Genomic DNA, 12,912 nt, shown 5'->3' with positions numbered 1-12,912 from the left:
TGAAAAACCTTTCTGTTTGTGTTAGGTTTGTGACAGTAACCTATGTGTAATAAAATTGCCCAGATTGGTAATTACCAAGTTATGAATATAGTTCTTAGGGACCTGTTTAAGGAGACGTGTGAAATTTGAATGATCACTGCCCACTTAACTAATATAACTACCCTACCTCATATTTTATTCTTGCTATTTCGTGTTCTTAAAGAATCAAATTGCACACAAGTTTAACAGTTGGGTGACACTGTAACTTTGGAAATTCCAAGCCTTATTTTCTATTAGCAAAAATATATCAATTTAATATTAGCTATCAGGAAGGGTTTTTTTTTTAATTTTATTAATAGTTCTCTAGATCATACAGCTGTTTGCAAATATCTTTATTCTGTTATGCAAGAGGAAAGTTTTCATGCCTTTTGTTTTTCACAGAGTATTACATTTAATATACAACAATGATGAACTTTTCTACATTGAAATGATTCTGTCAACCTAGTGTTGTCTGCATAGGGACTTAGGTCAACTTAACTACATTGCTCAGGTGTGTGGATTTTTCACACCCTGAGCGATGTAGTTGGTTCAATATTATTTTCTAGCGTAGACCATCCTTGTGTTAAACTATTCCCAGATCTTTAACAATATATAGTCAGTAAATTGTCATCCTGCCACTGGATTTTTGTAACCAACTTTCATTATTTTAGAATAAAAAATATTAACATTACTAATTCTTTAAAATAAACTCACTTATAATCTCAAGTGCAGTTATTGTTCTTTCAGAATAACATATACTGATTTTTTTAGAAGTGATCTGTTAGTTTAAAAGCTAAACTTTTATTGTTGAGCAAAAGTTCCATCAACTCAGAACTACTGGAATTTGTGTTTTTTTTTCTTTCTCCCTTGGAAACACCGAAAGTCAACAGATTTAAAGCTTCTAAAGAAATACTTTTTAGTCAATGCATAAATGACCAATTGTAACAAGATATGAACCAGCTAAGTAAAAAAACAGTAGAATTCAGAAAAAGCTTAGATAAATTACATGGAAAGAGAAGCAACTGTACCTAACTAGGTCAAGACTGATAAAGAAAATCAATGAAAAAGATGTCATGACGCAAAATAAACTTCCATTTTCCAGTTAAGGGTTTCAGGCTGACATTTATGATCTGCTAAATTTTCTCTGATATCTTGTTAATATTTCAGTAGAAGTAATTGCAGTGCTGGTTTTAAATTTAGCTCATCTTATTACTGGGAATTCTGAATTTGGCCATTTTATGTAGTTCTGAAAATATCTTTTAACATATGATTACAGTAAAATTTATTTTTAAAGCAATTTGTAATGCAGCCTCCTCACAGAAGTCTGAATATGGGTTCCTTTTGTGAAAATATATTTTTACATAGACACCAACGTCCAGAAAGCAGGTTATTTCACGAGTATTGACTGCTTCTATTCTAATGATTATTTCTGGCAATCCACAGGTCTTATTCCTACTATATTGAGGTGTCCATGGATGAGCTAGACTGGATCCGTGTGATCGATCATTCTAAATACCTCTGTCGGTCCTGGCAGAAGCTGTATTTTCCTGCCCGTGTCTGCAGGTTAGTTTATATGCATAATACTATATGCGTATCTTTTCAATTCTTAGGCACCTAAATAAGTGGCTTGATTTTCACAGGTGTTGAGCACCCACATCTGATAGTAATTTCAATGAAAGTTGTGGATGTCACTTATCTACAAATATCAGACTAGGTCTGTAGATGCATAAATATGAATTTAGTTGCTGAACTTTAGGGAACCATGTTTGAAAACGTTGGTGCTCTTCTCTCTCTCTAAATATATTTACAGCACAGTTGAACAATAGTTTGCGTATTCTTTTCTCTTCCTCTAGTTATAGTCCAATGAGGTAAGACTCTTAGTATTTTTTCATTCAATAAAAGTAGCACTCAGCAGCTATGATTTGCTGAGAAATTTGAAATGCTTTAAAATGTTCATGATATACACTGTAAATCTTTTTAATAAATGATCTCTTTTGTATATAAAAATGCAAAGTAAAGTAGTGGAACCATACGGCAAACTAAACAATGATAGCCCAAAAAGGGCCTGTCCCTTCTTGTAGGGCTCTTATGCTTCGGCAAGTAGATTCTTTCCCCCCCCTCCAGGAGACAGCCCTTAGTGGTGAGATGTCCCTGATAATGGAGGGAAAGAGGTCACTGGGCACAGGGGAACCTCATTAAAAAATTCTCGCCCTCCTTTTCCCTACTGCAAGTAGAGCTTTTCTGCAGGAGAGAGGCCATTGTGTTAGGAGCTGTACAAATACCTACAAAGACATGGTCCCTCAGTCAAAGAGTTTACAACCTCTAAAAAAGATGGTCCAGTGGCTAGGTGCTAGTCTGGGACCTTGGAGACCTCTGTTCAGTTCTCTACTCTGCACAGATTTCTTGAATGAATTTTAGGGAAGTAACTTAGTCTCTTTTTGACTCATTTTATTGTATTATGGAGATAATAGCGCTTCCCTACCTCACAGAGGTGTTGAAGATAATTTTTTTAAATTATGTGGCATCTTGATACTGATGGAGCCATATCATACTTTGCTAAAAGAGAGATTAAAAAGTGATGGAGGAAAGGGATTCAACATACAGGTACGTTTCTTCTTTGAGTGATTGTCCTCACAGATTCCACATGTGGTGCACATGTGCCTCAGTTGCATCAGTGATGCATTTAGACAGGGCCTGAAAAGAGCACTGCTCCCTGGACCAAGGCAAGCACCAATTTATTTTTTCCCCTTTTCCAGACAGAACAGAAAGCATCTTCTAAGACTCACTCCTCCAGAAGTCTTAATGTGAAGTCCTGTACTAATGCCCCAGTAGTGATGGTCTCTTCTCGTTCCATGGAGCGTGCTTGGCTCTCAGCCTTCAAGACGCCTGTTTTCACATTTCAATACATTTGGCTCAGAGAAAGCACCTGAGGTTCCTGGTTGGAACATCATACTCTCAATAGAGTCCTACCCTTTGGTCTTTCCATAGCCCCACAGGTAATCACCAACATGTTAGATATGTGGCTGCCCATCTGAGAAGACAAGAAATCCAAGTGTACCCCCTCCTGGTGACTGGCTGATATGGGGGAAATCCCCTACCATCCCATCTCCCAACAAGTGATCGATTCACTTCAGAAGACACTAAACCTCTTTGTTGATTAGGACTTCAAAGAAAAATCCACACTGACCACAATTCAGACCGTGGAGTTATCAGGACACTCTTAGATTCCAAATAGGCAAGAGTGTACCTCCCTTAACCCAAGTTTCAGATTATGTTCTAATAATAAACTTCAGACTCATTGATAACATTACTGAGGACTGGACTCATACTTCTGGGGACACATGTCAGCATGTTGATATGTCATACAGTATGCTGGACTTCACCTTTCGCCCTTTCAAGATTGAGGTTGAGATCAACGTAACTACTAGATAGGCACAGCGTGGATCAGGTGGTCACAGCTCCTCAGGAAGCCCTATTCTCATTGGATTGGTGGATGTATCCAACCCAGGTGTGCAGTTGTGTACACTTTTCAGTGCTTTAACTAACAAAGACTCTAGAAACAGATATTTGTGCTCATATGGGGAGCCTATCTTAACCACTTGAAGATCCAAGTGAAGTGGTCTGCCCACGAGGCTTTCCTATATACAAACATTCTGGAATTCAGTCTATCTGACTGGCGTGTAGCGATTTCCTGCCCCTCATCTGTTAGACAATACAAGTGTTTAGGGACACCACCACAGTGATGCACTATATCAGTAGGCAAGGGGGAACCAGATCCTCTCCTCTGTGCCAGGAAGCTACAGATCTCTGGGACTGGTTCATTCATCATCACATTACTCCAGCAGCTCTACATCACACTAGCAGGCCATCTTAACAGAGACTTATCCAAAAAGCATAAATGGTCCCTCAAGACCGTGGTCTTCCTAAACATCTGTTTCAGATTGGGATTCCTACAGGTGGACAACTGTCCAGGGTTCTGCTCCAAGTGAGGGATGAGTCTGGGCTTCCTCTCAGACACCTTTCGCATTTTTGTCTACTCCTGGTTTGATGTACACCTTTCCATCAATACCCAGAGTCATGAGGAACCTCAAGCAGGCTGCGGGTCAGATCATTGTGATAGTTCCAGCATGGGCCAGATAGTTTTGGTATTTGGACCACATGAACTTGTCAATATGCAGATCCTACTGGATTTTATCCTGCAGAATAATGGCTGAATCCTGCACCTGGACCTGAAAGTCTGGGTGCTGGCTGGCTGACATTAACAAAAAGAGCTCTTCTTCCAGATGTTGTTTCCACATTATATGTGTGTGTGCCGATGTTTCTGTGATTGGAGACTTTTTTTCAGCAGTGCATGTGGGTCAATCTCACATCCTAGACTCCCTCACGCTGTGAACTGAGCATATATAGGGAGGGGTGGACCTGCCACCATTCCAGTTCCTTCTCAATCACCTGTGGATTGAAACGGAGCATTGCAGTGTTTGCTGACTTTCTAGCTACACACTACTTTTCTGTGTGTTTTTTTTCTTTTAGTATCATTCCCTTTTCCAGCAATTTTGTCGTCTTTTCCCAGTGCGAGTTTGTGCCTTCTTTAATTTTTCAGCCCTGGTTTGGGCTCTTCCTATCTATTGGCCCCTTTTTCGACTGTAACTTCCTTTCTGGAGGTTATGCCCCAAACCCCAGAATTCATACCTGTTATAGGTCCTTCCCCCTCTCCCATTGGCATTCTGGCTGCCTCGGAGAGTTCCACATCCCATCAAAGTGCAAGGCCTCTCTGGATTTAAGAGCAGATCTCAGAAACTGACGGAGGACAACTTAAGCTTCTCCTTACTGGACTTCTGGGGTCCCACATGTCCTCTGCCATGCAGAGTATCCCAGTGACCTCCTCATCTTTGGCTTCAGCTCTGGTGAGCAAAGACCTAAGATCAACCTCTGAGACCTCCAAACCGTCTTAAAAAAAAAAGGAGGTGGGGGGCGCTCAGTCCCCTGATGAGAACTGTAAGCACAGGGAAAAGTTGCCTCAGAGATAAAGATGTAAGGAAATCTTGCATCCTGCTCTGTGTACTGTTGTGGCTTTAGTTTCCTTTGTTACCAAGAGCCAGGAACTGCCAAAAAGGTCTGCTACCATTCTGCATACCGAGAAGTCTCTCGGTAGGCAGTCCCGTTCAGCACAGTTCTCAGGACCTTCAGAGCCCTCCAGTCACAAGGACTCAGAAGAAATTTTCAGGCCCCAGACTGTTTCCCCTTGGAGCCCTCCAGTCACATGGACTGTTTGTCCAATCTTCCCCACCCTTTGAGGGCTGTAAGCATAAATTGCATGTGGGAAGATGTTCTTGTCAGTATTGATATACGCAACATATCAATCAGAACTCCTGCTCCTGCCCATGAAAGCTCAGTCACTGGTATCAATTCAGATGCCACTGCCTACCCAACTGCCAGTACTCATTCGACCACTGGTACCAATTTGACTGCTGGTTCCAACACCTTGAGCTCCTCCAATGGATGCAGTGGAGGACATGTCTTCAGAATCCAGCATCTTTATCCATGATTTCCTTCTCTTTCCAACCTGCATCCCCAGCTATGAGCCCTGAGGAGGACATTCCAGGAACCAGTCATTGCCAACCCTGGCAGGCAGTATTGGGGTCCTGCTCCATTCCCTTATGTCCCACCAAACTGGACTTGATAGAATCCTTAGGCCTCTCTATGGTGACCAGTTCTATGGGGTGTCTTTTTGTAAGTGGGCCCATCAAGATGAGTCTCTTCTCCAGGCAGCCTCCATTATCAAGAAAACTTCAAGGAGAAATAGCAGCCAAGAGCTAATGAGGAAGTATCTCCTTCCAGCAAATCCTAGTCTTCTCTACATGAAGCTATCAGACCCTCTCTATGATCCTATGCAATTGAATTTAAAGTTTTTCAGGACTTGATGAATAGTGTAGCCAAGACCTTATAGGTTCCCTTGGAGGAAATACAGGCGCTCCAATGCTCCCAAGTGGATATCCTCCCCACCACATCTCGAGGCAAACTAGCACTGCCTGTCAATGATGCTGTCCTATAATCAGCCCATAACATTTAGCAGATTCCTGTCACCATTGCACCCCTGTGTATGAAGGCTAATTAAAAAAAGAAAAATTCCAGCCAAGGGCTCCAAATACCCTTTGTCTCACCCTACTCCCAACTCCTTGGTGGTGACTAGTCAACATGACATTCACTTGAAGAGAATGGTTTCTTCCCTGCTGATCAGAGTCCTACTTCTATGGGATTCTTATCAATGAAGGAACAGAAAGTGTGGTTTGGGCAGGGTGAACACTTTATGCTCTCAGCTCTGGAGTGCAAGAGGGCATTCAGGATGCAGGCATGGTTCTAATGAACAATGATTTTCAAAAGAATCTGATCTTGCACGCACAGGATGCGTGAACTCCAAGAGTGGAATCTCTGTGGACGACACATCACAAACCACAGTTCCTGTAAGGCACATAACTGTTCTCTTTGTTTTGTTTGATGTATATGTAAAGGGAGAAGAAAAGGATAACTTAAGCTAAATATCAGGGTAAAATTCATGACATTCTCTTGGAAGTCCAGTTGTTTGAGACCTTTTAAAAACAGATTGGACGCTATACTAGTAAATGTATTGTATGAAGGGAGCAATCCTGTGTTGGCAGGCAAAGGGAGCAGATTATTCCTTTACTGTGTAATTTCAGCACTTCTATGATGATATGACAGATAAGACCTTGCTCATCTTTTTTTCTCATTTTAAATTCTGTTTTTAAACCAATTCTCCATACACCCAGAGCAATGCAGTAAACAAACATGGACAATAAATCCTCAGCTATAAATAAGTTCTTTGGCATCTGAATGAGGTGTGGCCAACAGTGTTCTTCACTACAGACTCAAAATATGGACAGAGAACCTCTTTTGACCAAATAAGGTTACTGTCTAAGTCTGAGTATATTCTCGTTTCACAGCACATGATACTCATTTTTGTTAATAAGAATTATGCATGTCTGGCAAAAGGCAGATGTACTGCTTTAAGTAGACTGCGTGGTTTATCCATCAAAGAAGCTGCCTCTGTCAACAGGTGGATAAGAATAATTGGTTTTGTATAAAGGTATGAAAACTTTCTTTCAAAGCAAAACTGTGATGTAATAGAGTAGAACTTTGCTAATTAGCACACACTCTCCAGCTGTTGTATACAAAACAACAATCTCTCCACACTGCTCAATAATGATTTAATAGCCAGCACACTTTTAGTGAGGCCTTATATAAAGATTTTGTTAATTTAAAAAATTCTACATTTCCTTTTATGATATAATTAATATTTAAAGCTAAACTTCAGTTGTCTGATGAACTAAGTACATTTTGTGATGAAGTATCTTAGTTTTTTTGTTTATTCACTTGCTATTTAGCAAGATCCAGTAACATAGTGGGTCTCCTAGTCATTGGTGAGGTTATGCTGTTCAAAATATATTGTAATCTCTGCATCTAATTGTAAACAATAAATAATTTTTAAAGCTTAACACTATTTATATTACATGTTCATAATTAAACATCAGTGATAACTTTCTAAAGAAAACATAGAGAACAAAAACCAAAAAATCCCATCACAATTTGGAAGCTTGTCAGACACAGTCCTCTAAACATATTAGGTCAAAGAACAATCTGAGAAACAGCTAGATAGTTTACCAGCATAGGAACTGGGTAATTATCATAAACATGGTTGGTATATAAATGTCCAGCTTATAAAGCAGATAAAACACTACTGTAAAAGTGTTTTTTTTCTAATTTAGAAATATATAGAATCAGATGAAATAAAACTTCATCTGAAACATTCCACAAGTACTCCTTTTATTATTTATCCTCTATCAGATACTTTTTTTGTTAAATTGTTCAGATATTTGCATCATATTCAAAGAAAATATAATTTTCCCATTTGGCATTCTCCCACAATTTAGTAGGGAACACCATAGAGGCAGTGATACTGAGAGAAACTCAGATCTTAAAAGCATAATTTCTTCCTCCTCTGAATTTGTCACTCTTGCTATAAGTACATGGGTCTTCCCCCCCTTAGGTATTTCAGGTTTCCAAAATGCACCCATGACTATTCTTGTATGATGCAGATGAAAAAGGTTTGAAAAAGTACAGTAGAGTAATAAAACCTGGAAATGTAGTTTTGAGAGGTGTTCGGGAAGGATCATAAGTCTCTTCTGGGAGCAGAGTATTTTATCCCCCTCTCCTCTGATGTCCTTTTGGGGGGCGGGGGGAGGTTTGAACCAGAAAGCAGCAGTTACTTCAGAAACGTTAAAATGAAAGGAGGAACTCAGTTCTTAAATAAGTAGCTGACGTAGCACTGAGTGCAGTTTATTCTTCTTCCCTTTCTCACTGGTTGGCTACAATTTAAAATGGAAGCCTAGTAAGAGACCAAATCATTCATCAAGTAGGGAGGTGCCATTTTGACTGTCTCATTTAGGATAAGCAACAGGAAATACAGCTTGCTGTTTGAATGCATAAGAAAACAAGAAACTCAAGCTTGGTGCAAGCTGACTTTTTATAAAAAATAATTATTTGATTTTTAAACCGTTATTTAAAACTTCAAAGGGTGTTTTTATATGTTACCCTCATAAAATTCAAGATTACACACACTCTCTAGGGTACCCACCTTTACCCTTCCGTGGGCTCAAGGTGTAAACCTTTTAGTCTAGGCACCCCTACCCTTTCCCAGTTCCTAGGGCTCCAGGTACAAGGCATCTAGCTTTACCCTAAATTTGTTGCCCGCACACTCTAGGACAGCCCATCTCTACCTAGTTCCTGGAGCTCAAGGCTTCCACCTCTACCTAATTCCTAGGACTTAAGGCGTAACCCAGTTGATTTAGGCATCCCCACCCTTTCCCAGTTACTAGGGCTCCAGGGGAAAGAGGCCTAACTTTACCCCTCTGTGGGCTACAGGTAAACACCAATTCCCTATGGACTCAGAACAAACACCCATTCCCTGTGGACTCAGGGCTTAATCTTTTGGAGGTTGACGGGGTCTTTTACCAGTGAAAGAGCCTTACATAGTAATATCCGACTTAACCTCTATTTATTAACAATCACCAAAACAATGCACACGCTAAGCATACAATGCTCACCACTCCGAATAAGGCAGACAAACTTTTCCTGCTGGCCGGTCAGGATTAGGTCATCTGGAGGACTCCAGCTTCTGCATGGTGTGAGATCTGGCAGCTCTGATCTTGGGGCTGTGTTCTGGAGTTGATTCCCAGAAACTTTCTTTTGGACTCCAGTTTATAGAGTGAAATTTGAGTCTTGCTTAGCAGTATCTTAACCAATCATTTTACTAAAATATTATTAAATTTTCTAACCAATACTAACATAGTGTAAAACAATTTTTTAAACAATCATACCCTACCAACATGGTTGATTTACACCTACCAAAATTAGTTATGCAATAGACAGAAACAATCAAAGAACTAGACAGCGACCATACAGATAAACAACAGAGAAGTAGGGACCATAAAGGCAAAATAATAGAAGTACAGATTTAACAATCACAAATGTTAAGTGATTTCTTGCCAGACAGAATGCTAGAATTCTATCAAACAAAGTTTTCTTTAAGCATCTTAAGATCTGTTTCTTTATCTGGTGATGGTGGGTACTAGTAGGACAGGACTGCCTTCTTTAACAGCCTGATATTACATTGTTTTAGTGTAATTTAGATGGAATGTGAGGATGTGACTTTCTGCTTCTTGGCTATTGGCTGCTGCTCTCCTAATATGGCTGCAGACAAAGGCCTTACAATATGGCTACAGGAAAAGGCCTTATCCTTACTTATATGGAAGGTGGAGTTGAAAAAAGTATATGTCTTTCCTGTGCACTCCAATGGTGAGCCACATTTTCTGATCTCTTAACGCATACTTTCAACATGGGATCCAGTCTGACGTTGTATTGGTAAAATAAACACTCCTGGGCACTAGGATGATTTATATTTTTGGAAATGTTTAAAAACTGACATGTTCAGAAACTGTGTTGGAAATTCATTTCTTAATATGCAGTATATTTAGAGCTAGATTATGTCCTTGTTTTTCACAGCCAAGCAAGGGAGGAAGGCTCTTCCCTCTGCTCAGCAAGTAAGACTTACCCAGAATGTGAGTATGAGTCTGGTACAGAATACAGCCCCTGCTGTCTAGATATTCCCCTTTTCAAGCAAGTGAACAGGAAAGAGTTTAAAAGAGTCAGGGGGAATGCTCTGCTCCTCCCTGTTGAATAGTTAGAGTAGTTTCCTGCAGAGGGGAGCACCTGTGAGGTCAGTTAGTAAGAACTGCAGTAATTTATTCTGCCCCTGCCCACGCTGTTCTAGAGTAAACCATACTCTGAGTAGCAGTTGGTTCCCAGGGCTTTTTTTTTTTTCCTGGGGACAACTAATGAAATAACAGGGACAGGAGTAGGGCCAAAGGGTCAAACGAAGGGAACCTGACAGGGACACCTAGGCAGCACACTGCTCCCAACTGAGAGTGGAACCTAAACACTCAGTCTGTTCCTTAATTAAGTATTTATCTAAAGGCCTGCAGTTTTTCTTTAATGCAGTCTGCTTCTGCTGGATGTTCCTGATGCATTAAATGGTGGTACCTAAAAATTTCAGTAGTTAGACTCTGTATTCTTTTGCGCTAAAGTGGAAAAAAAAATCAATATCAGGCCCCAACAGAACGGATTAAAGTTCAATTGCACAAGGTCTCCAATAATTACTCTTTTATTCATACAGTCTTGAAATGGGTTTAAAAAAGAGAATTTGGAGCAAGACTCTTCACAACACTATTACCTAAGAATGCTTTGTGATGGATAGAGAAGAGCCCAAGCACTGGGGTTATGTGTTCATTGGGTGCAGTTATTATGGTTTTACTCTCAAAAAATATATAAATAAAAAAAATTGAACAACACAGATACGATGCTTGATGATGAAGGACATTATGTTTGTATCTAATACACCAGATAAATTGTTAAAATGCAGCTTATAAAGAAACTATTAACCTTGTAATACTGGCCAGGTTAGTTGTCTGTCTGAGTTATCTGTCATATAAATATCAGTCATGCAAAGTGAGAGCTCTTCAAGAAGAGACTACCAAATACCTGAGTTTTAAGAAAATATACAGTCTTTCATTATGCGTAAATGTTGTTTGAATAAATTCTCCAGTTCTCCACATAACTGCATTTTTCTTCATTCTGTGCTCACTTTTCATCATCTTCAGTTTGCATCTGTTCACTCATGAATTGTCAGTATCAATACCAGCTTCATATGAGCTTATTTAGAAAAGCATGCTGTGTTGAATGTGTGTTCCATCCCCCAAATTCTGGTTAGGTTAATTTTTAAATGTACAATTTTTCACAAAAAACATAGACTAATTCAGTCAGCCTTCATCAGTCATTCATTACATTACTTATAATGTATTGTAGCCTCTATTACAGCCTGAAATTGTTTTTGTATAGCACTTTAAAATATCCAAATTAACTTGTGAACTAAGGGTGCTGTTGTACTTCATGCGTAATACCTCTCAGTTGGCAGTGCACTGAGGTGTCCAAACTGGTTGGTTATACTTTGACATCTTAGTAACTTAATATGGCCAGTGATACTTTTATGATTCAACACTAACTACTTATGTTTTCCCTCAAGCATGTATGGTAGGTGTTTTTCTAGGTCTGTAAGAATTTTGCTTGTCCTGACGAAAAGCTTGATTATATACTAAAAATAAAACTATGGTGAACAAACCCTCTAGTGTGACTTTTTTTGAAATTACAATGAGAAACTTGCTTATGCTTTTGCAAACAGAGACGTTATGTTTTACTCTTGCTTTATGGGATATGATCACCATCTTAGATGTTTACGTTCATTTAATGTGAAGGGAAGGTCATCATAGTCTCTTTTAGTAGGGGAAGCTTTGTGTGTGTGTATGTATATATATATATATATATATATAATATATGTGTGACAGTCTATACTGTTTTGTTCACCGCTTTCGCAAGACTATGATAAATTTTGTACAAAGTATGCCTTGTGAAGTATCATTTGAAAAGTCATAAACTGCTGAATATCATTATACTGTTGAAATATGTATAACCTACTCCTTTCCTTCCTGGGTTACTTGGGAGCAAGCAACGCTCACCTGTGTGCCTGGATGCCTGATATTGTTGGCAGTAAAGGAGATCCTGAGTATCCCAGTGATGATATTGGATAGGTGGGAATCCTCTATCCACCCCTCTGCTGCAGTCCTTTTACTTGTTAAGGACATTAAAATGAGCGGTGCTTCCATCTGGCTGGGCCTGTACACTCTCACTGGCAAGCCTTTGGAGACTCCAGGAATAAACCTAAACTAATCTGTGCAATGGGTCTAACTCTAAAATACCAATTATAAACAATATATACCCAGTATACACTTAAATTAGAGTTAACACACATTTACTTAATAATTTGAGGAAACGTGGGATAGTAGACTGAGATTAAATGTCGCTACTAATTTAGATCAGCTGGGGCAGTTGGATAAATCAATTAATAAACATATTTAACTTGCATTTACAGTGTCACCATTTACCCACCTCTGAGTGTACACTCCCCTGGATTTCAGAGTTCTAAATGCTTGCATGGGTGTGCTTGAAGATTGTGAAGCTGGGGTCAGCATTCTATTGGTCCAGTAAATAAGTCCAGCCAAGGCAACAAGGGGCAGAACAATTCTAATTTGGAATCATTCCAAGCTGCCCAACCCCTCTGAAGATTGGAGTTGTTTTAAGCAGATGTCAGCAACCCTGATTCTGGTTAGATGACAAGACCTCTTTCCCTCTTCTGAGACTCAGATAACTCCTTAAAGTCTCTTTTCTGCAAGTACTTTCCCAGACAAAGGTGGTGGTTACCCATATTGC

At 39.5% G+C, this 12,912-nt stretch overlaps 1 protein-coding gene across 1 annotated transcript in view; it reads left to right on the top strand.

Moving 5' to 3' along the window:
* BTBD9 (BTB domain containing 9) overlaps window positions 1–12,912 on the top strand; it is a 291,643-nt gene that overhangs the window by 32,287 nt on the left and 246,444 nt on the right. The window contains exon 6 of the mRNA XM_084623356.1: window positions 1,462–1,581. Coding sequence (XP_084479482.1) covers window positions 1,462–1,581 — 120 coding nt within the window. The remainder of the gene's footprint in view (window positions 1–1,461; window positions 1,582–12,912) is intronic.

The sequence above is a fragment of the Lepidochelys olivacea genome, assembly GCF_965140295.1.
Source record: "Lepidochelys olivacea isolate rLepOli2 genome assembly, chromosome: 3".
Taxonomy (NCBI): Eukaryota; Metazoa; Chordata; order Testudines; family Cheloniidae; genus Lepidochelys; species Lepidochelys olivacea.
This window is presented reverse-complemented; position numbering and strand designations above follow the sequence as displayed.